A 24,099-nucleotide genomic window follows, 5' to 3' on the forward strand; every position below is an offset into this window, starting at 1 on the left:
ATGTTTTTGAATAGCATATGAGGAATAGATTAGTTCTTTAGAGTAATCTATTTAAATGCTATTTGACAAAACTGCTTAAAAATAATGAAAGGCAAAAATATTTCTGCACATTATTTGAGATGTTCTGTTTAAATAAATGATACTGATTAAAAACAACATTAAGTTTTCAGGTGAACTCATCTGTACGTGAATTACAAGCAAAAAAAACATGGAAATTTTATATAATGAAGGCATACATCAGTTTAAGTGGTCACATGACCCCAGGTGATTGCAATTTGACAAGGAAAACAAACGAGTTTGAGACCTTGGAAATTTCTAACAGACAAAGTTATTAGGCCTCTAATTTTGTATTTTGAACAAAGGTTTAAACAAGTTATACTTCATTTATATGGAGGTGATGAGAAACGTATCTGCAATGTGCAGAAATTTCTGTTTGGAAGTTATGTCAAACTGTTGTGGTGATAACATTCTTTTCTTACAACTAGTAGATGGCTAGTAATTTATTTAAACCAACACCTCTCTTGTAATCAATCACAAATATGATACCATTTAATTCATGCATATCGCAATCACCTACAATTAGAATACATTCTTCGTTGTGTCCCCCCCTTCAAATATGATCTGTATCCTGAAAAACCTCTCATAATTCAACAAACTGACAGTGAAATGCTAAGAAAAGAACACTGTCTGAATGTGAAATAAAAAAAAAAAAAGGGCAAAATGTGTCATACATAAATTAAGCAATATCATATACATAATTTATGGACAACAATAATTATAAGAAAAGTGAATTAACATCATAATAGTGTGATCAGGTAACTTCCAAACAGAAATGTCCTCACAACACGAACTGGTTTCTCACAAATATTTTAAGAAAAGTGAATTATCAACAAAATATTGATCAACTACCTTCCAAACAGAAAAGAAATGTCCTCATATTGCAAGTGGGTTTTCCAATCCCCCACCCACAATGAAGCATGCCTCATAAAACTTTCTTCAAAATAGTTTCCTAGTTTGCTAGAGGCTTATGATTTATCATCAGAACATTTCAATATCAAATTTCTTCCCATTACTCACATTCCATCAGAGATTTCCAAGGTATGCTGTCTAATCGTGTTTGTTTTCATTTAAATTGTGATCACTTGGAATCATATGACTGCTCAACACCATGCCTTCCATTACATAAAACTTTCATGCTTTGAATTCAAATAATAGATGATAATTCTCCTCAAAACTAATGGTTTTAGTTCCTGTTTTTAATGGTATCATTTAATTTTTAATAGAACACTTCAAATAATATGTACATTCTTATAATAAAAATTTTTCATTCTTATAAAATTTTTTTTTGCCCTTTCACATATTTTTGTAAATGACTTCTTCAATTAAGAGGCAAGTACTGTAAAGAACTGCGATTATCCCATTCTTAAACAGTTGTAAACATTTGATGGTTATGGCCATTAAATTAATATTAATTAATTTCCTAAGGTTATTTTTTCAAGTTTAACCTGTTAACCTAAGCTTAGTTTGAAAATGATTTTCTTTCCCCTAAATAAGTTATTTGATCATAGTGAAAATGAAATTATATTTGCAAAACAACACAAAAATAATGTGATGAATACAAATCAGAACGGTCTTCCCCTGCCTCGTCCTGCATCTACTCCATCACCTGAAGATTTTGGATTTTTTATTGTCTCATCAACTGACAAAATAAGACATGTTGCTTCTGTTGCTGCAATTAAAGCATTATCCTTAACAACAGCTGGTTCCCAAACACATGATTCAAAATTATCTGCAATATCTTCATTATTGATGTCAACACCATACCACATGCCACCTGTGAAAATAGAAATTCTGTGGTTAAAAACAAAAACTTAAAAAAAAAAAAAAAATATATATCAATTCTATAAATCGTCAAGTTGCATAAGAAAGGGCACATAGAAACATTAGCGAAACAATTTTTATTACTTAACGAACCCATTTACCATATAGAACTTAAATACAGTTATTACTGTATTTAGTTCTATACAGCAGCATTTGCCATACTCTTTTAGTCACAGCACATGTTTCATCTCACAATATTTATTTACGGAACACTTACGAAACTTACTCACATATTTACGGAACACTTACGAAACACAGGTTTAGGGGAAGCCAAAGAACAGTTTGCTAATAACCCCCGGGGGCTCACATCTGGCTTGGCACCCCACGGTCCTGAGCTGGATATCACCATTCTTCTCTTTCTTGGCAATTCCTTTCTACTTTTGACTCTCTCTCTCTCTCTCTCTCTCAGGGTAACTCGGAAATTTTTTTTGGCTGGTGCAACATAAGCTTCCTTGTACCATATGGCTAATAATAATATTTTAGGAGCATCTTTATTTCCAATATATGTAAAGCCGAAATTCAAATAACTGTCATCATACTTTCGTTTTGCTCTTTTATTAGTTCGTTCCTGTTTTTTCACTTCGGATTTTTGGGGTACAAAAGGCTGCAATTGTTCATCCTTACTTGGAAGTGTGACAATATTATGTTCGTTTTCATCGAACACAGTTGCAATACTAGAAGTACTTGCATCTCACTTTAAAGTTCCTTTTTTCAACCACAAATCCATGGTCATTTATTTTAATAATAATATTTTGAAATACTAATTATCAAAAAAAAATTTATACATGGAAATGAGTTTAGTTATGATATCGGTTCTCTTCCCCCTCTTTGTTCAACTCATGTACTCCAGGCTAAATCGCATACGAATGGCATATTAGATCAGTATATTGCTACTTTTTCGTAGATGTCATTATCACTACACATACTTCTTTATGCAAAAGTTCGCCAAAATAAAGTGTTCTGCAGTCTATTTGATTATTAATCTATGCCAGTACAGGCATACCTCGGTTAACGTTACCTCTGATAACGAAGCCTCGATATAACGAAGTCCGCAATTTCAAGCCCCATTTAACATAAAAAAATATTCCAATTTAATAACGCCAACGCCTGACAATCATCCGATTGGTGACTGACGGCGATTCGTTACGTATTCCCGAGTGCTCCCGAGCTGCGGGCGTGTCTGTTATAACAGTTATGCACGTCAATAGCTTAATTTAGTTGTTGTTTACATGATTGACGTTGTTTCAGTGTGGCGCATTGCAATAATTGACGTAGGTTCTTTGTAGCATTACATAACGTAGATTTTGCAAATTTTATTGGAAATATTTTTGTTTTAGTTAATTAAAATGTCAGAATCAAAGAAAAGAAAAGCAATTTCTTTGGAAACTAAACTAAATATCGTACGACGTGTTGAAAGCGGCGAAAGGATTAGCGCAATCAACTTTAACAACCATACTAAGTCAATCAGAAAAAATAAAACAGTCTGCTCAGAATTGTACAGATGTTACAGCGGCAAAATTAACTCGCTTAAGGAATCCAATTTTAGAAAAAATGGAGAAAATGTTAAGTTTGTGGATAGATGATATGTCACAACGTCATATGCCTTTAAGTCAAATGGTGATTCAAGAAAAAGCATTATTTTTGTTTAATCACCTGAAATCTAAACAAACTGAAGAAATTACGGAAACCTTTGGGGCTTCTCGTGGTTGGTTCGAGAAATTTAAAAAACGGGCCAGGATTCATAGTGTAAAATTAACAGGAGAAGCTGCAAATAAGTTTCCAGAAAAACTAAAGGAAATAATTGAACGTGAAAATTTTCCACCAAATTTGGTGTTCAATGTTGACGAAAGCGGTTTGTTCTGGAAACGGCTACCAACAAAAAGCTTCATTTCTATTGAAGAAAAATCAGCTGCTGGGTTCAAAGCAGCCAAAGACCGTTTAACGTTACTCTTTGGATCAAATGCCCCTGGCGATTATAAATTAAAATTGTTATTAGTTTACCATTCAGAAAATCCGAGGGCGTTAAAAGGTAACATAAAAATGAATTTACCTGTAATATGGAAAGCAAATAGAAAAGCGTGGGTTACCAAGGAGTTATTTACTGATTGGTTTGTTAACCACTTTTGTCCTGGAGTAAAACGGTATTGTCAAAAAAACAACTTTGAAGAAAAAGCTCTTTTGTTGTTAGACAATGCTCCGGGACATCCTACTGATCTTAACACGTTGGACACATGCATTCCTGTCAAAGTTTGTTTCTTCCAGCAAACACAACTTCCCTGATTCAACCATTGGATCAGGGAGTAATAGCATCATTTAAAGCTTATTATCTGCGTCGAACTTTAAGCAATTTAACTGAACTAGAGGATAAAGAGGAAATGACAGTTAAAACTTTTTGGAAAAACTACACCATTAAAAACGCAATTGAAAACATTGATAGTTCTTGGAAAGAAGTCACTAAGAAATGCTTAAATGGAGTTTGGCGCAAAATATGGCCAGAAGTTGTACGAGAAGAAGAAAATAACATCCAAGAAATTAGAAATGAAGTTATCCAGATGGCTCAATCAATAGGTTTCGAAAATGTTGATGAAGAGGATGTTAGAAATTTATTGAATGCAGAAGATGATTGTTTTTCAGTGGAAGATTTAGAAAACCTTGTTAGCAACGAAGACAAAGATAATGAAAGCGAAGTTAAAGAAGTTCCTGCCGAAAAAGTGTTAACAACCAAAGATTTAAAAAGGTGCTTAAATGACATTGAAAACGTTTTAAATTTTTTTAATGAAAATGATCCTGATTTAGGAAGAAGTGTTATAGTTAAGCGATTAGTGTTAAATGCAATAACTCCGTATAGGCAATTGTTAAATGAAAGAGAAAAAAAGCATGAACAATCAACGTTAACCTCATATTTTAAAATGTGATTTCACTTTGTATGTAAGTTGACTGTTTATTTAATAAAACTTTTCTTTGTTGGAAAAAACGCTTTTCATTTTCTTTACGTAGGAACGTATCCCTATTCTGGCCATAGTATTTTTACCTCTGAAAACGAAGTTTCGCTTAACGAAGTAATTTCGTGGAACGCATCCTATTCGTTAATCGAGGTATGCCTGTATATTAATAACCGAAAAAAAAAAAAAAAAAACCATGTTAAAAATTATGATGATACAAAAGTAGTGTACACTATAAATATGCAAAATTTATTCATTTTATTTCTTTAATTATTAATTACAATTTTTCACATCTCACAGAACACAAGTTTGGGAAATGCTGCTATACAGTTATTACTGAATTTAAGTTCCATATGGGTTTCTCTTTTAATTCTATTATTATTATTATTTTTTTTTTAAGAAGCAGGCAGGTGAAGGGTAATCTGTGGCAGCTAACTCTAGTTAGCTGCCACAGATTACAACGACTTGGGTGGCCACTGAACAGAACCAAACAATCTACTTTTGGCTTCTTCCATCTGTTATTTCTATGCTAGGAAGAGGTGAATATTAATTTTGCACCTTTCTTTCCCTCCCTGCAATTATAACAGCATCATAAAAGCTATCAAAGGGTTGTCTTCTTTTTTTTGGTTCTCTACTAGACTCGAGTCATTTCCAGAGGAACCAACATACACATTATCAATGACAAACTTAAAACGAGCTTACATGGAAATTTACTGAAATCAGTTGTTTGTGTATAGGAATAGGAATACAGATTTTGCTGTGGCAGACTGATACGGGGACATGTGATGGATTAGAGGAATAGTATTCAATATGCGATTGAAAACGGCTTTCTGGATGACTGAAAGTTATAGCGTAAGTGTTTTTTTGTGCCAGTGTATTATTACTTTTTTTATGTTGATTCTGTAAAATATAGATAGCAGAATTATCACTTCAGTAAACTTTTAGTTTTGGTTGGTGTAATTTTATTTTGCTTTGTTAGTTGCAGTAATTTTCAGGATATGAGTTCAATAAAGGAATCAATCCAGTATACCATTATTAATTCAAGTGATAAATTTTTTAAATTAGTTTCTTGATAGTTGTTATATTGTTCAAGAGTGGCCTGAACTGAAAAATAGACTTTTCTGAAAAAGGAGCCATAATTCTTTCCTTGACTCCAATTAATGAAGTAATGCTTCCTTTGCAGACTGCACTATATTATGTTTTCTATATGAGAACTAAATCCATGTCTGTAAAGGTTAAATATTTATTTTGTATATAACATTATCATTTACAGTATATGATAGATGTTGTCTTCAGGAAACTAAATATATTTAATACATGTTTGTTGTTGCCTAGGGTATATCTGAGGGTGATGTTCTGTCTTTGTTTATATAATGACATGATGGTCCTTCCATCGTTTTCATACATCGGAAAATCCCAGCTGAAGTTGCAGATGAATTGAATAGGTGTGTTTGCATCTGTCTTCACTGACAAAAGCCTCTTCATGCTGATAAGAGGCTGAGCCATATGGAATTAATGACGTTGCAATTACAGATGATTGTTTATTTGAAAGAATTTTGAGCATAAAGTCAAGTAAGGCTCCTGGAGTTGATGATGGCATATACCCTGCAGTTTTGAGGATGAGCACGAGGAAGTGTATTAGTAGTAGTAGCATTATAAAAAAAAAAAAAAAAAACAATTTCACACACCCATTCCCCCCTAAAAGTTTGTCCAGTTTCTCCTTGAATTTATTTCAGCTATCAACATCCACAGCGACAGATGGAGCAATTAACTACTCATCGGCTAAAGGCAAATTTCTGCACATCTATTCTACAACTGTCTTTCCTCAGTTTGAATTTATGCCCCCTCAGGTTTGTAATCTGAGCAAATTGAAAAATACCACCAGAATTCAGCATGCATAATTCAAACCCGTACACACCTCAATCAGATCACCTCGCAGGTGCCTAGTCTCCAGCCACTGCAATTTGTAGAACTTAAGCCTTTCTTGGAAAGAGTACACCTTCGTTCCCCTCACCAATCTTGCTGTCCTTCTCTGTACACGCTCAAGCAACTCTACATCCTTCCTAAAACGAGGCCTCCAGACCTGTACGCAGTACTCACAGTGTGGCCTGACCATTGCCTCATACAAAGGGATAATCATCTCTTTTTCTCTACTACCAAAATTCCTGTATATCATTGACAATATCCCATGACCTGCTCTGGCAGCTTGTCTACATTGCTCAGAAAACTTCATATCTGACTGCACAATTACTCCCAGGTGTTTTTCATTTTATACCACCATAAGTGTAGTACCATACAGTTGGTAAGTTTCTCTGTGGTTACTGCAACCCACATGCACTACTTTGCATTTGTCAATGTTAAACTTCAGTTGCCACTTCTCAGCCCATCTGTGCAACTTTTCTAGATCCTGTTGCAGTAGCATACTGTCATTACTATCATTAACAATCCAGCCAACTTTTGAATCATCTGCAAACTTGGATATTAAACTTGATGTTAACTTCATCAATATCATTGATTAATATAGAAAATAACAATGGTCCCTGCACTGAGCTCTTGGGGACTCCACTAATAATATCAGTCCACGAAGAAGAGTGTCCACTGATTACCACCCTCTGTCTTCTCCCACTCAACCATCGATTTATCCATAGCAACAACTTGCTCTTAATGTCATACTGTTCCAATCTGTACAGCAATCAGCAATCTTTTATGCGCAACAGTTTCAAAAGCTTACAGGTAACGATTAAGAGTGAACTTAATTGTTGGGCAAATATGAAGTTCTCTGAGCAGACATCATAATCCCACTGTATAAGCAATTGTAAGGCTGAATTTGGAATACTGTGTCCAAGTATTGAGAAATCATCTGGAAAAAGACATTTAGCTTCTTGAAAGGGTTCAAAGATGGTCAAGCTGCATGGAGAAATCTGCAAAAGTGTGAATGTCTGAGGTAAGATTTGATTATATGAACTACAGAGCTTGGTAGGACACTTAGTAGGGTCTCTCAACCAGGGTTCCGTGAGAGATTGTGATTGAAAAAAAAAATATATAAATAAATAAAAATAAATAAATAAATTAATTAAAAAAAATAATAACAGTTTTTTGAACTTCACATGCCTTGCGCAGTAGGACTGTGTTAATTTGGTTGAGCCCATTATCAGTTTTTGATGCGAGATAGGGAGGACAGTAGGCCGATGACGTCAGCCACTCCCTCTTGAATTAGCTCCTCCAATGGCTGTTATTGTAAACATTGCAAAATGTGGATTGTGTAGGTTAGAAGTGAATTGTATTGTGAACTTTTGTATTTTTTGCGATTTTCTCATTTAGTTATTTATTATGTCCTTCTGTTTTACATTTTATTAGCATTTGGGTTTTACAAACATGTCTGACGGTTCAGTGTGGCAATTTTTGAAGATAAGGTGCGGGATGGAAGAGGATTCTAGGCCTACGGACAATTCTGATAAGGTTATTTCATCCTTAATTCTTAAGGATGAAGAATTACAATCTTCTGAGTCATTTTGCAGCACTAGCACAACTAGGGAAACATCTGTGGCAAACAACTTACAAATGCAGCAATGGCTCCAGCAAAATTGAAGACCCTTAACTACAAGTCACAGCCAATTGACAAGTAAAGGTGCTGCTTATTTTAAACAGCTATTGGAATCTCAAAACAAACAGAGTAAAGCTTTTGTTAAAAAAGTCACATTCACTGAAAAGGCTCAGGAAGCAAGTTATTTAATAGCAGAACTTATTGCCCAGAAAAGTAAGCCACACAGCCAGTGAGAACCTAATAATGCCAGCATGTAAAATTAAAGTGAATAAAATGCTAGGACAAGATGCAGTGTGAGAAACCGAGAAAAGGTTTCACTCTTGAACAGTATGATAAAAGTCGCATATTGATGACATGTCAGATGATGCTGAAAAGGTTTTGTGTAATAAACCGAAAAACAACAGCATCTCCATCCAGGTTGAGAACAGATTTCAGCAATAAATGTCATGCTGTAGCATTTTGTAAAGGATGGTGAAATTTGAGAAAACTTTTACTGCTGCAAAGAGCTGCTTTTTTTGTTATTTGATTTTTTTTAGGAGCATTAGCAACTAAGGCCATATTGCTCCGGGATATGCGGTGGTCATTCCCTGACCTTTCCGCATCCTCCGTATTTGGTGGTGACGGGCTCGAACCCCGGTCTAATCAAGAAGCGTGTGCTACGCACTGCTGCTCCTTCCCACCCGGCTACGGAGGCGCCTGCAAAGAGCTGCCAGAAACAAGCAAAGGACAAGATATATTTAATGCTTTGTCTTCATATCTGGAAACAAAAAGTCTGTCTTGGAGGAACTGTGTTGGTTGGCTCCATGAGAGATTTCGCCTCACTTGAAAAAAAGAAAATCCTGATGTCACAACACACTACTCTCTTCACCGAGAGGTGCTGGTATTAAAAACTCTTGGAGATGAAATGAAAAAAGTTCTGGATGATGCTACAAAAATGGTTTAACTTTATTAAACAAAGAGGACATAAATCTGCTACATATACAGAAATTCTGTGGCTTAACAGAGGAAGAGGGTGTTTGAGCTGAATAGTGATTGCAGGAGCATTTTCAAGAAAATAGTAGGCCAGATTTTGCTGAGTGCTTTGAAGATGAAGAATGGCTGCAGAAACTAGCCTACTTAGCAGACATTTTTCATCACATGAACCAGTTGAACAAGTCTCTGCAAGGCTCTGGAGAAAATGTTTTGACTTCAAGTGACAAGATTCTTGGATTTAAAGGAAACTGAATACAGTAAGACCCCCGTATCTGCGGGTATACGTTCCAAGACCTACCGTGGACAGCTGAAACCACAGATAAAGTGACCCCTGCTGACCCCATATAAAACATGATTTTCTTGTACATAAATACACGGCAAGACATTACCAACATTAAATACAGTAATAATAAAGTACAGCAGACTCTCAATTTACTGGGACACTTCAAGACTCCAAAAAAAAAAAAAAAAAAAAACCACCCAGAAATCATAAAATCCAAGTAATAATTAGAATAGGTATAAACAGATATTCTGCAAGTCATAAATAAGCTACAAGTCATCATTGGGAGATTAGTGTACCTATTAACTTGCAACCCTGCTGTCTTCACACCTACCGCTCAAAAAAAAAAAAAAAAAAAAAAAGTTTAGTTTGATTTAATGCGTCACATCAATTGTTGTGTTCCATCGCACCGCAAAAGGACACATTTTGTTTTGTTATTTATGTCAGGGATGTCAGAAATTTTTTTTTTTTTTTTGTTTAGAAATCGAGAAAATGATTGGCAAACGCAAGAGTTGTGCTTTCAAATTAAACAAAAACTTGAAATTGTTCAAAAGTTTGAAAACGGTGCATCAGTTAGATCTTTAAAGAATGATTACAATGTTGGTGACCAAACCATACACGACATTGTAAAAAATAAATGGAAGCATCATATTGGACACGCGAGTACTAAGTTTTTCGTTTTTTTTTCTGTGGTTAACCACGGGTAACTGAATCAACGGATACGGGGGCACAACTGTATTTGGAAAAATCATGTTGCAAAAGGAAATCTTGAAATGCTGCTTGGGCTTGAGTGAGGAGGAATATCAGAAAGTCTCAATTCTTATCGAAAACCACCTGGAAGAACTGCAGAACAAAACAACAGTATTTTCCGCCCCTTTCAACACAAGTGTATGACTGGGCAAGGGATCTTTTCTCTGGGTCTTCATGAGGTATGAAAAACTTTACAAGCTGCAGTCTGATCGTACACTCAAGATGAGATTTACTGATCTGCCCCTAGACAAGTTCTGGAGTTCTTTGAAAAATGAGTATCCAGCCATTCATTGGAAGGCAATGAACATTTTGCTGCAGTTTTACTTCATATATCTATGAGCAAGCTTTTTCTTGTTTAACAAGCATCAAGAGCAAGGACAGAAATTGTCTCATTTCAGTTGAAGATGAAATGCATGTATGCTTATCTCAAGTTGGACCCAGAATTGGGTCTTTGTGCAGCAAACAAGCACAGATTTCACATTAAAGAGGTAAATTTCATTCTTTATTTTCAGTTTCAAAAATAACGCATTTTATGCATATATAGGCCTATCTATAAAAGAAATCAAGAAACCAACACGTGCATAATAATTTTGTAACTGCTAGGCCTATATTTGAACCTGATCATGTCACTCAGAAAGAAAACGTTTTTTCAGTCTTGTATAAAATTGTGTCTTATGCTATATTTTTATTCATATTGCTTTGGCTTATGATTTTAGTAGTTTTACTATTCAACATTGTCAATAACATTAATGAAAATCAATTTACAACCTTTATTTAAATTAAATCTAATGAGCCTATCATGAGCCCCGGTACCATTTTGGCGGTCGGGTGCACAGTGTTCTTATTACTTTGATCTAGCGTTTATTATAGCGATCTTAGTGCTTCTACAAGAGACTTCTTGTTTTACTGTGCAGTGACTACTGCTATCTGGTTGGCCTTACTTCCACGCAGTCCGGGGTGGGCGACCAGGCGAGTCCTGGTCAGCTAAATAGGCCTCGACTAACGGACTTGGTTAGTCTAAAGAGATTGTGTAAGTGTGGGACTCTTGGGTACGAATTTTGTGTTACCACAAACTGTTTATTTTGTGTTGCAAAATGTCTAAAGAACTGACAGTAGCTCAGCCACGTGCTAAGCTAAGCCTGACTAAGTTATCTTGTGAGGAGATGGACGTTCCGGTGTGCGACGATCCAGTTTTTGACCGTGCATGCTATATGGAAGAAGAAACTGCCAACGACTCGTCAGTTATCGAGTCGGTGCAGAGAACTACTGCGAAGCGGCTCAGAGAGGACGGAGATTCACAGGAAAACTTCAAGCAATTGAAGGAAGTTCGCAAACAGCTCCACGATTATATGTTCAACGACTCGAACAAAGTAAATAGAGCGGCGATGTATAAAATCCTTAACATGTGGGACCAACTGGAAGCAAAGGCTATAGATGTATATGTCGAGAACCAGTCGCTCAAGGCGATGTTGAAGATGAGTCAGTCCTCATTCAACGTAGTGCCTACTTCGCACGCAGCCGTCGTGCGAAACCAGACGAGCTTACCACCTAAGAAGGCGGAAGTGCACGCTGTGTTGATACAGGCTAACACAGATTCTCTAAAGACCAGTGAGGATGTAGTAGTAGTGGCACGTGATGCAAGAAAGCAAGTGTATGAGCTTATGCAGCATCAGCAAAAAAAAAAAAAAAAAAAACTCACACCATTCCCTCCAAATGCCTGTCCAGTTCCTCCTTAAATTTATTCAACCTATCAACTTCCACAACGACAGATGGAAGTTTGTTCCAGCAATTAACCACCCGCTGGCTAAAGGCAGCGGGTGGCTAAGATCAGAGCAATCAGATCTTAAATAAAATTGTGTAAATAGCTAAAAAATTAAAGGGTAGTAGTGACCTGCCTCCACGGGGCCAGGGATGGTAAACCTTCCTGCTGGATCTCAGCAGGAAAGGCTAAATTGCATTGTTGTGCCTCTTGCGCCAGGAAACACACCAGCTGAGTGTACATATGATGATGATGAGCCTACCATAAGAAAAATTAAATCCCATTTTGGCTTAAGCCAGTTATTTACTATGTTTGTTTGTTATTTACTATGTTTATTACGAAATTTATTATGTTTGTTTGCCTTATGAGTTTTTAAAATTTATGAAAAGGAAAGAAAGAGATTAATTTCAAGAAAGGTAAGATAAGCTTAACTACCTGTTTTTTTTTTCAAGAAAGGTTTGCCAAAAAGTCATTTTTAGTTTTAAATAGGAAAAAAAAGAAAAAACTACTCTTGCATATACCATACCTCATTAGCACCTTGTATAGTAGAAATCTGTGATGACTTTTAGGCCTACTGGGATAAGGTAAAAAAATCAAGTAGGAAATAAAAAAAAAAAAAAAAAAGAGAGAGAAAACTAAAGTTTCTTTTACCTACTCTACTGACTTGAACAAGAGTTGATATCCTTTGTGGGGAGGGGGAAACACAAAAAGAGTAGGTTAATAAGTTGGCCAAAACAAAAAAGATCTACAGAAAAATATCATTCTCTATTCAAAGGAGCAATGACAATTATTATTAGATTACTATATCTACAGCTTACTGATTGTGCTAACATACCATGAGCTGTAGATACAATAATTTTTATGCAGGGGTTCCCTGAGACATGAAAATTATTTTAAGGGTTCCTCCAGGGTAAAAAGATTGAGAAAGGCTACTTTACAGGGTACTTGAATGAGGTTTATAAGGCCGTGTGAGGGGTTAGTAAAATGAATGTTAGTGAAATTTTCAATGCTATAGATTACATTAATTGAAGAGGCTTACCTCAATATGAAACCCTTCAATTCAGATTCACACTATATTACTTAAATTAAAATTGTATAGATTACTTTAATGAATTTTTTCAGCACACAAAAGAAATCAGACACTCCTACAAATAACAATATTGTAAAAAAAAAAAAAAAAAAAAAAAAAAGTGGAACCATTTAAAACTGGTAAGGGCTGGTTGAATAGATTTAAAATCCAGGGAGAAGCCGCTAGTGCAAATCAAGGAGCTGAAACTTTCAAAAAAGAACTTGTTAAAATTATTGAAGAGGGGTAAAAAAAAAAAAAAAAGGTAAAGTACAGCCATTATCAACCCACTGCAGGATGGAAGCCTCCTCAACAATTCATGCTGAGGGAAATGGACCATAATCTGCCAAGCTGGTCCAGTGTGGGTTGGCAGATCGACCGTATTCAGCAGTCAGGGGCTTGAACCCTGGTCTACTCAAAGAGCGTGTGTACTGCACTCCCGCTCCTGCCCACTTGGCTACGGAATGGTTCTATGAAGAGGGGTATTATGTGTTATACTTTTCAACAAATTTTTAACATAGATGAAGCAGGACTTTTGTGGAAACGAATGAATAAAAAGAAGTTTCATATTGAAAGAAGAAAAAAACATGCCTGGTTTCAAAGCCGTGAAGGATCGGTTGACTTTATTGTTGGGTGGTAAAGCTGCAGGGGATTTAAAATTAATACCCCTTTTAGTTTATTTGGTAGAGGGCCAAAGTTCAACTCAAAATCCACACATTTTTCATGATTAAATTCATCAATTAAATTAAATCAGATATGCCAGACAAGCTGTTCTTGCTACCTGGGAGTCTAAAACGCTGATGGAACTGATATTCGGGTGACACTCAAGTCAAAGTGGACCCAATTTCGGCAAAGTCCGGACGGTCTATGACAGCCAAATCCTCTGCTTGCACCTTCACGATGGTGGGACTGTTAGTAATCCTGGGTATAACCTTCATGCACAAGTACATGGTGGGTGACCACCCAGGTGTGAACCAACGTAAGCAGGGGTCGAGGTGTGGCGCCCACACCACATGGAGGAACGCCGCCCCTCTATGTTACCAGGCAGTACTAGGTGGTAGATGACTCTCATCAACCGGTGAAATACCACCACTTTGCTTATTGGAGGCTTGAAGCGGTGGAACCCGTGTTTAGTCTCTAGAGCTAAGTTCCGGCCAACCCTTCCCTATCTCTTCCATCATGCAGTATGATTGATGATTTTTGAGGTTATGATGAATGTCGTGGCGAGATCCAATATTCCTTACATTTCGAGGGTACAGCTCTAAAACGGGGTCCGCAGGCCGGCCGCTAGTTAGTACACCGGACTGAACCTATTGGTAACTCTCTAGGAAGCTTCCGGATCAGCTAATGTATAATCTTGCTACCTCTACTCTGCCAGATAGTGACTGGAGGGAGTCCGAGTAGTGTGTAGGCGGGGAGCATTGTCGAGGCCACGTTATGTCAAGGATCTGGGTATATTCTTACCACATGTACGCCATATCCAAAAATTTCATTACTTCATACAGCATGTCCCACCCACTTTTTCTTACTATTCAATACACCATGAATTGTCAAAATAATAGAGCAAGCTTATCTGCGAAAAGATCTAAACCTCCCAAGGACTTCCTAATTCATTTCACAAATATACGTGGTCTCAATTCTAATCTCAACGATGTCCATTTCCATTTGCAGTCTTCCAAACCCCATGTACTTTTTCTGACAGAATCTCAGTTATCGGTTGATTCAACTACTGCTCATCTCAGATGCCCAAATTATTCGCTGTATGATTCCTTTCGCCTCAAAGGTGGTACTTGTGCATATGTCCGTTCTGATATTCCCTGTCAGAGACTTGGCAATTTGGAATCTCCTCTCTTTGATCTTCTCTGGCTTAAAATCTCTCTACCTCATTGTGTAAAATTCATCTGTTGTCTCTACCGTTCTCCCAACTCCACTAATCACTTGGAGCTCTTTGACTTCCTCTCTTTGCAACTTGACTTTCTCCAGTCCAACTTTCCTAACAGTGAGGTAATTTTCCTTGGTGATTTTAATGTTCACAACTCCAGCTGGCTTCCGTTTTCTAGTCACACCGACCCAGCAGGTCGAGATGCTGAAGCTTTTGCAATTACTAATGACCTAGCACAGATTGTTCATTTACCTACAAGAATACCAGACAATCCTAATCATACAGCCAATATGCTTGATCTTTTTCTCACAAACAACCCTTCTAAGTACAAGGTTGAAGTGAGAGGTCCTTTAGGCACTTCAGATCACAACTTGGTGATTGCCTCTTCTCCAATGGAACCATTATCTCATGGCTATTCCCAACCTCGTATTGTTTGGCATTACAAGAATGCAAAATGGGATGACCTGCGAGACTTCTTTTCTTCTTTTCCTTGGTCGGATTACTGTTTCAAAACTTCTGATGTCAACGTTTGCTCAGATCGTGTCAGTGAAATTATTCTTGCAGGAATGGAATCCTTTATCTCACACTCCACTTTAAAATCTCGTCCTTAATCTAAACCTTGGTTTTCCAATAAATGTGCTAAGGCTGTCCAAGAGAAGAATGTTGCATATCGTAATTGGCTTGTTTCTAATTCTTCAGTTTCATTTTCTGCCTACACCAAAGCTCGCAACAATTGTAAAGCAGTTATTAATCAGTCCAAACTAGAGTTTGAACAGGCTAAGAGTAGAAAACTTGCTTCTTGCCCTAATGGTAGCCGAACATTCTGGTCTCTTGCCAAAGCTATTGGCCGCAACTTTTGCCCATCTCTGCTCCCACCTCTGTCCAAACCAGATGGTTCTGTTGTCACTTCAGCCAAGGATAAAGCTGACCTGCTAGCATCCCATTTTTCTTTGAGCTCATGTATTAATGATCTTGGTAAAACACCTCCCACCATTCCTAACACGCTCCATTCAATGCCTCCTGTGGTCTTCCGTCAAAAGGATATCAGAAGGATTTTGATGAATCTTGATGCTAAGAAAGCTCCAGGTCCTGATGGTATTTCTCCGCTTGTTCTCAAAACCTGTGCTCCTGAACTTACTCCTATTCTTTGCCGCCTTTTTCACTTTCTTATTCCAAAGGTGTTTTTCCTCCTGCTTGGAAATTTGCTCATATCCAGCCAGTTCCTAAAAAGGGTGACAAATCCCTCCCATCCAATTATCGTCCCATTGCAATTACTTCTACTCTTTCTAAAGTAATGGAGAAATCAATTAACAGCCAACTCTTAAACTACTTAGAAACCTTCCGTCTGATCAACTATCGCCAGTATGGATTCCGTCAGTGTCGATCCACTGGTGATATTCTGGCTTATGTTACCCATTTATGGACTAATTCAATGGAAAGGTTCGGTGAAACACAAGTAGTTGCTCTTGACATCTCAAAGGCTTTTGATCGTGTTTGGCCTAAAGGTCTTCTAAACAAGCTTCCATCTTATGGTTTGCCAACTGTTTTTAGTAATTGGTTATCCAGTTTTCTCTCTGATCGCTCACTGAGGGTGATGGTAGATGGCTCTCTGTCTTCTAACTTCTCCACTAATGCCAGTGTCCCCCAAGGTTCAGTTCTTTCTCCCACTCTTTTCCTCTTGTATATCAATGACCTTCTTCCATTGACTGGAAATCCTATCCATAGTTTTGCCGATGATAGCACATTGCATTCAACTTTCCATTTTGAGAAACCTTGTCCAGCTCAATCAGCTGCAAGTTCTCGAAAATCTGCTGCCAATTCCTTAAATGCCGACCTTCAGGTAATTCTCCAGTGGGGCAAAGACAACTTAGTTGATTTCAACCCTTCTAAAACTCAATCTTGTCTTATATCTCGCAAAAAGGATTCTTCTGCTCCTATGCTTATCTTTAGTGACACTCCGATTTCTAGGCAAAATGATATATCTCTTTTGGGGATTACCCTGACTTCTAATCTCTCTTGGCACAAGCACATTACAAATATTGCTTCCTCTGCATCTAAAAAACTTGGTTTTCTCTTTCGCTCTCGGCGTTACTTTTCTCCCAAACAGCTGCTCACTCTGTATAAATCGCAAATCCGCCCTGCCATGGAATATTGTTCCCACATCTGGGGTGGTGCCCCCAAAACCTCTCTCAGGCTTCTTGATTCCATTCAGAAGAGGGCAGTTAGGTTAATTAATGATTCATCTCTAACAGAGTCTCTCCACTCGCTTTCTCATAGACGCACTGTTTCTGCTGCATGCCTCTTCTACAGATACTTCCATGGGCACTGTTCTTCTGAATTGGCTTCTATAATTCCCTCTCTCTCTTTCAAAACAGTCCGAACACGTGCCGCCACCAGCCAACATCCATTTACTGTCCAACTTCAAACCCACAGAACCAACTTTTCATCTTCCTCATTTATTCATTCAACTGCCGTTTTCTGGAACAACCTTCCTTCATACGTATTTCCTGAAAATTACAATCTACAGAAGTTCAAGTCCAATATCAACAAATATCTTCTTTCGTGTTCTCAACCTCCAACCCAAGCACGGTACTAAGTACTATAGGTTATAATACCTCTCGTGTTTGGGGTTCTCATAAATAAAAAAAAAAAAAAAAAAAATTCATTATTTTAATTGGAATTTTAAGTTTACTTTTGATAAGTAAATAGTTACCACATAATTATATACGTATGTAATGCATAATATTTTATATGTACAAATAATTTAATATTCAAATTAAAAATATTTAATTTGAATATTAAATATTTTGACCGACATTTGTGCATCTTTTCACTACCATTTATTAGGAAATAAATTAGGATTAGGAAATATCCTATGGCACCGACCACAAATCACAAATACATATGTTACCTTATGGGAAAGCGGTGCTTGGTTAGCGCTCTGTTTTTGCTGGAATGAATGATCAGCGTTAAGCGGGGGTCACCTGTATAGTAGTATCAATTAATCAGTAAAATCTATTAATCTTATTAAATTTCATTATCAATTGAATTGTATTTTTTTTTAACTAAATAAATATAGTGACCTAGTTATTACAAACGTAACACCATAAATTAATACATATAAGTTGACAGGGGATAAGAAAGTCATATAACGTAACTCGGATATAATATTCAATACCAAAATACATAGTGTTATAACTGCATTGGGATATAGGTTTAGGGTTATATTTTGTATTGAAATTTTATTGAACTTGAATCGAAATCATGACCCAGACCAGAGTAGCAAAGCAAAAGGCTCAAACTAGTGGAAGTGCTGTGGGTCAGGGGAGAACTGAGGGGGGGGGCAGTTGTCCTCTGAATCACAGTCTATTGAAATGCACTGCTTGTTTGATGTTTCCAGAGCAATCAGGAATGGGACATGATATTGCTAGGGGGGAATGTCTTTGTGTGCGCGCAATGTAAGGAGTGCGAGGAAATCAGGCGCCAACTCGGCATTGTTATGGGCTTATATGAGAACTTGAAGGATTTAAATTGAAGGGCCCATCAAGCTCTCAGCTGCCCACATCAGTGCCAGAGCTTGCACTGGTCCCAAAGGAACTAGCTGTAGATGACTCTATTGTCAGGGAAATGGGAAACATCTTGTGCAAAAAGGTTTGTTTGTTATTTGGTTTTTAGGAGCATTAGCAACTAAGGCCATATTGCTCCAGGGATATGCGGTGATCATTCCCTGACCTTTCTGCATCCTTCGTATTTGGTGGTCACAGGCTCGAACCCCGGTCTAATCAAGAAGCGTGTGCTACGCACTGCCACTCCTGCCCACCTGGCTACAGGTGTTGTGTGTGCAAAAAGGATAGATGGACACTCCACCAATAACCTAAATGAAATCAAGCTGGAAAAGAAACAAATTGCCATTCTACTACTTCAGACTTGGCAGGACAGATGGACTGCTACCGACAAGGGCCCAATCACCAAGAAATTTATACCTTATGTGAATGCCATATTTCCTAAGTCTCCAAATTGGTTCTCTCCTGGTCTTTATACCACCTCCCTCATTACCAAATACGGATCAATAAACCACAAACTAACATCCATGAATCACTGACAATCCCTACTGTGCATGTGGTGGAATAGAAGACTGGAACCATCTAGTATATACCTGTCAACACTACGAGGACCTCCGCAGCATCCTCTTTATGCATATACAAGATAACCCTCAAGGAAATGAACACTTATTCATCACAGAAGAAAACTACTACAAGTTTACCAAGTTTGCACAAGCCCTCTTCACAAGACGGAGCACCCTATTGCGAACGCAAAATAGGAACACCAGAAACATCTGATCCTTACCTAACTGGCCAACCGATCTCAACCTGGATAGGATCAACTGGCCTATGGGCTACCTGATTCGTCAGTGGCAACTTACATGCAGCTCTCTTGCTGTGTCTTATTCCTCCTCCTCCCCGGGTTCCCCTTTCACCTGATGGCACTTATTGCTCCATTGATAACCTGGAGGATGCCTTCGCCTACATCCTCCATATATTTCTTGCATACACTCTGTACTTCCCCGATTCTACCTTTTTTTTTTGTCTCCGTCCAGGAAGCTCTGGCGACCCTGGCGGAGACAAGCCAGGGAATAATGGGCAGCCTGACTACCTCCTAGTGGTGTGCATGGGCAACGTGGTGTCCGAGCATGGCCCTGCGGCCAAATGCCAGGACACACAACAGAGTCTAACGCAATGTCATATACAACACGCAACACTTTTCTGGCATTTACAGTAGTACTGTATTTCTTCACAACAAACATATGGTGCAGATGTGGGAAACCACAGGTGGCACCTGACCCTAATACTATGCCAGACTTTAAGTGCCTGTCTGATATAGCCCTAACAGCATTTAGTAAAAATAATCCAACAAACAATTATCTTCAGTTGGCCAATAGGTTCAGATCAGAAAGCTCAGTTTCTAAAGACAAACTTTTATCTAGCAAGATTTTGTGGAGAAATAATTAGTGAAAGCCTATTTAACTATTTAAAGGAAAAAAAAGGTACATTTTCCTTTAGACTTCCACCAATAATAATTAGTGAAAGCCTATTTAACTATTTAAGGAAAATAAAAAGGTACATTTTCCTTTAGACTTACACCAATAATAATTAGTGAAAGCCTATTTAATATTTAAAGAAAAAAAAAAAGGTACATTTTCCTTTAGACTTCCACCTCAATTTGTATACACTTGTCTTTTCTTATTTTACTCACAATAACAAAAATCTATACCAGGGTAGCCATTGATGCTTATCCAATACTGCTTTTGGGGTACTTTAGTACCAGTTATGAGTTGAAAGTTGAGAAGACAGAAGATACTTGTTGACACAACTTGAATTTCTGACTGCAATTTTCAGGAAATTGTAAGTGAAGGAGGGTTGTTCCAGAGAACAGAATTAGAAGGTAAATAAACAGAAAGAAGAAAAGTTAGCATGCTGAGTTTGTAGCTGAATTGCGAATAGATGTTGATTCATGTGTTCAGACTGGTTTGGAAGAGCAGTGCATTACAGATGCTATTCAAAAGAAATAACTGTAAAAAAAGGCAGCAGAAACTGAATACTTATGGATATGGAATGGAGAGAGTTGGTAAGAGATGGGTCATTAATTAACCCAACTCTTGGATAGAAGCTGAGTTTGAGAAGAGGTTTTAGGGTATCACTCCAGATGTGGGAACAACATTCAATAATAGTTCAGATTTGAGATTTGTAAATGATCAAACAAATATTAGTTTATTGGTAAGAGGAAACATGTTACAAGGCAACATACATCCAAGATGCCTAGCCTGCATGGTATAGGCTCTTTTTTCTGAAAGGGGTTTATATCATATAAGAAATGACCATTACAAAAAAAAAAAAAAAAAAAAGCATATGTCCAGTTAAATATATCTAACAAAGCAGAGTTAAAGTTAATTGGATGCACATTTAACACAATCACCAATGACCTACGTACATGATACATCATGAAAGCATTCATGACCATTTACTCAACACCATTCACTAATGGTGTTGAGTAAATGGGAAGAATGCAACTGATCACTTCTTTCTTGTATTTTTTGAGAGATTACACATTAATGAGAGATCCACAATCAATTAATTGAAAACTCTGATGGTTTAATAAGGAAACACACAAAGTAGCTGTGAAATTCTATTTAGTTGGGACAAGGGAGCATTCCACTGAGCTGGTGTAGGCAGTAAATGCTGTGCAATCTTATCTGAAATGGATGGAACCAACAAACAATTTAGTAAAATGCAGTGCTTTTTCTACTTAAGGTTTTTTTTTTTTTTTTTTTAAATAAATGAAAACCCCAAAAGGAATTAGAACCTATAGCAGTTAGTCCTAAGTGTGGGTTGAAAATTGAGAATGTCGAAGATGGAAAAGCAGATCCTAGTTAACAGATTTGAATTCTGAAGATTGTTACAGATTTGGATGGTTGGTTTTGATTTTACTGGAGAAAAAACGACAGTCGTTATACTGCACCAAGAAAAGATTAAAATATCAACAAAGATAGATTCTGGTAACCTTTAAAAAGGATACCTCGTCAAATTGTTATTTATATACAGTGGATTCTGGTTATTTGGGACACATCAGGACTAGTGCACTTTGGCCTGATTAAGCAGCTGCTCCAATTATGCGAAGCTTCATGTAAATAGTGTATAGTGTGTTTAGGTGTGTGTGTGTGGTATGGGTGTTTATTGGCGCATTAGTTGCTATGGCTATAGTGCGCCTATTCGTAGGAATATTAAAAAATAATCCAGTTTCAATTAGTTTCAGTTCTGTAGCCTATTTATAAAAGATGATACACTCCAATTTGTTTTAAAAAGCAGAAAAGTTTGTTAACATTTGCGTCCTCTCCAATGATATGATGTCAATGGTTCTGAACGATTAGCCAGATTTTGAAGTATTGCAGCTCGATGTTGTTGATACTGCGGACAGTCAATCAGAATGTGTTTGACTGTTAGATATTCTAAGCAGTGTGGACACTGAGGAGGATCATCGCCCATTAATAGATGGAGGTGAGTCAGATGGGTGTGTCCTATTCTCATTCGTGTGAGAACCACTTCTTCCCGCCGCACTGTCTGATTGCTGGAGTGCCAGAACTTTGGGTTTTGTTTCAGTTGGAAAAGTTTGTTATTCGTTTGGTTATGCCATAATTCTGTCCACTGTGCATGGCATGCTGCTTGAATTAAGATATTATAATCGGGCGCTGGAATAGGGACAGAAGTTAGGTCTGAACTTGGACTTTTGGCAGATATAGCAGCCACTTCATTTCCTTTTATGCCTGAATGTGCTGGAATCCAGCAAAACTTCACTAGTTGTTGACGATGATAAATCTGCAATAACAAACTCCTGATTTTCATTACAATATGGTGATTCTTTTGAGATGTATTCTGCATTGCTTTAATTGAGCTGAGAGAGTCAGTATAAACTATATATTTTGAAGATGGATGTAGAGTCAAATTTTCCAGAGCTAACTGTATTGCATACAGTTCTGCTGAAAAGTTGCTATACTCAGGTGGAAGAGAAGCTGATATGATAGCAGAGGGAAACACTGCTGCTGCTCCAACAGTTGACAGAGATTTGGAACCATCTGTATATATCGGCAAGAAGTCAGCAAAGGTTTGAATATGGCTAGCATGGAGTTGTTGCACAGTCACTGCCGATAGACAATTCTTTCCCCATTGAAGAAAATAGGTATCAGAGATCAGTTGAGGAAAGGTGGTCCATGGTGGATGAGAGTAATTCTTTATCTGTTGCCTATTGTGGAGAGGAACATTCCAGTTCTGTGATATTTCAAGGAGCCGTAGGCCAGCTGGTTGGATTTTACTCGGTTTATTTCTATAGAGTTTAACTAGTGGTTGATTAAAAAGGTATGGCTGAATAGGATGCGAATAGCAAGTCTGTATTTTGGCCGCATATTTAAGTAGTAACATTTTTCTACGAAGATACAAAGGGGGCTCATGAGCTTCAATGTATAGACTCTGAGTTGGAGATGTCCTGTATGCACCAATTGCAATCCGCAGTGCATTATGTTGAATAGGATCCAGCCAGCGTAGCACACTCCTTCGGGCAGAATCATAAACTGGAGCACCATAATCTAAGCGGGATCTAATCAGTGCTCTATATAAGAGCAGCAAAGTTGTACGATCTGCTCCCCAAGAAAGGGCAGATAAAGCTCTTAGCATGTTGATCTTTTTAAGACAGGCAGTACGTATTAATTTAACATGCTCGAAGAAGTTGAGTTTACTGTCCAGGATTAGTCCCAAGAATTTCATATTGCTGGCAATCGGAATGGTGGAATTTGAAATCCGAATTTCAGGATCTGCATGCAATTTGCGTTGACAGCAAAAGTGGATCGCAACTGTTTTCTGTTGGGAAAGACGATATCCATTGAGCTCAGCCCACTTTTGAACTTTATTGAGGGACATCTGCAATTGCCTTTCGATAGATCTCATGTTCTGAGAATGGCAAGAAATAGCGAGATCGTCAGCGTAAAGGTAAGCCTCTACAGTATTTGGCAGTACTTTTGTAATGGAATCAATTCTAAGGGCAAACAAGGTTGCACTCAAAACTGATCCTTGCGGTACTCCTTCTTCCTGCGAGAATGTAGCAGAAAGGGAATTTTGATATCTCACCTGGAAAGATCGGCTCTTGAGGAAGTTCCTAATAAATATGGGTAGGTTGCCTCGTAGACCAAGATTATATAGGTCACTGAGAATGCCATACCGCCAGGTAGTATCAAATGCCTTCTCTATATCAATGGAGACCATGACAAGGTGTTCGTTTTTCACAAAGGCATTGCGAATTTCAGATTCCGCCTTGATCATCAGATCTAGGGATGACCTGTTTTTGCGAAAGCCATGTTGACAATTACTCAGCAGATGTTGAGTTTCAATGATCCAAGTGAGTCGACTATGGATCATTTTTTCGAGAATTTTACCAAGGCAACTTGACAGAGATATTGGTCTGTAACTATTAGAACTGGA

At 37.5% G+C, this 24,099-nt stretch overlaps 1 protein-coding gene across 1 annotated transcript in view; it reads right to left on the minus strand.

Annotated features, from left to right (window-relative positions):
* Positions 1–1,354: 1,354 nt before the first annotated feature.
* CCT7 (chaperonin containing TCP1 subunit 7) overlaps positions 1,355–24,099 on the minus strand; it is a 298,828-nt gene continuing 276,083 nt past the window's right edge. The window contains exon 12 of the mRNA XM_090377862.1: positions 1,355–1,834. Within this exon, the coding sequence (XP_090233988.1) occupies positions 1,623–1,834 (212 nt within the window). The 3' untranslated portion in view covers positions 1,355–1,622. The remainder of the gene's footprint in view (positions 1,835–24,099) is intronic.

Source organism: Mastigoproctus giganteus, chromosome 7, assembly GCF_048544385.1.
Source record: "Mastigoproctus giganteus isolate SK-2022 chromosome 7, ASM4854438v1, whole genome shotgun sequence".
Classification (NCBI taxonomy): domain Eukaryota; kingdom Metazoa; phylum Arthropoda; class Arachnida; order Uropygi; family Thelyphonidae; genus Mastigoproctus; species Mastigoproctus giganteus.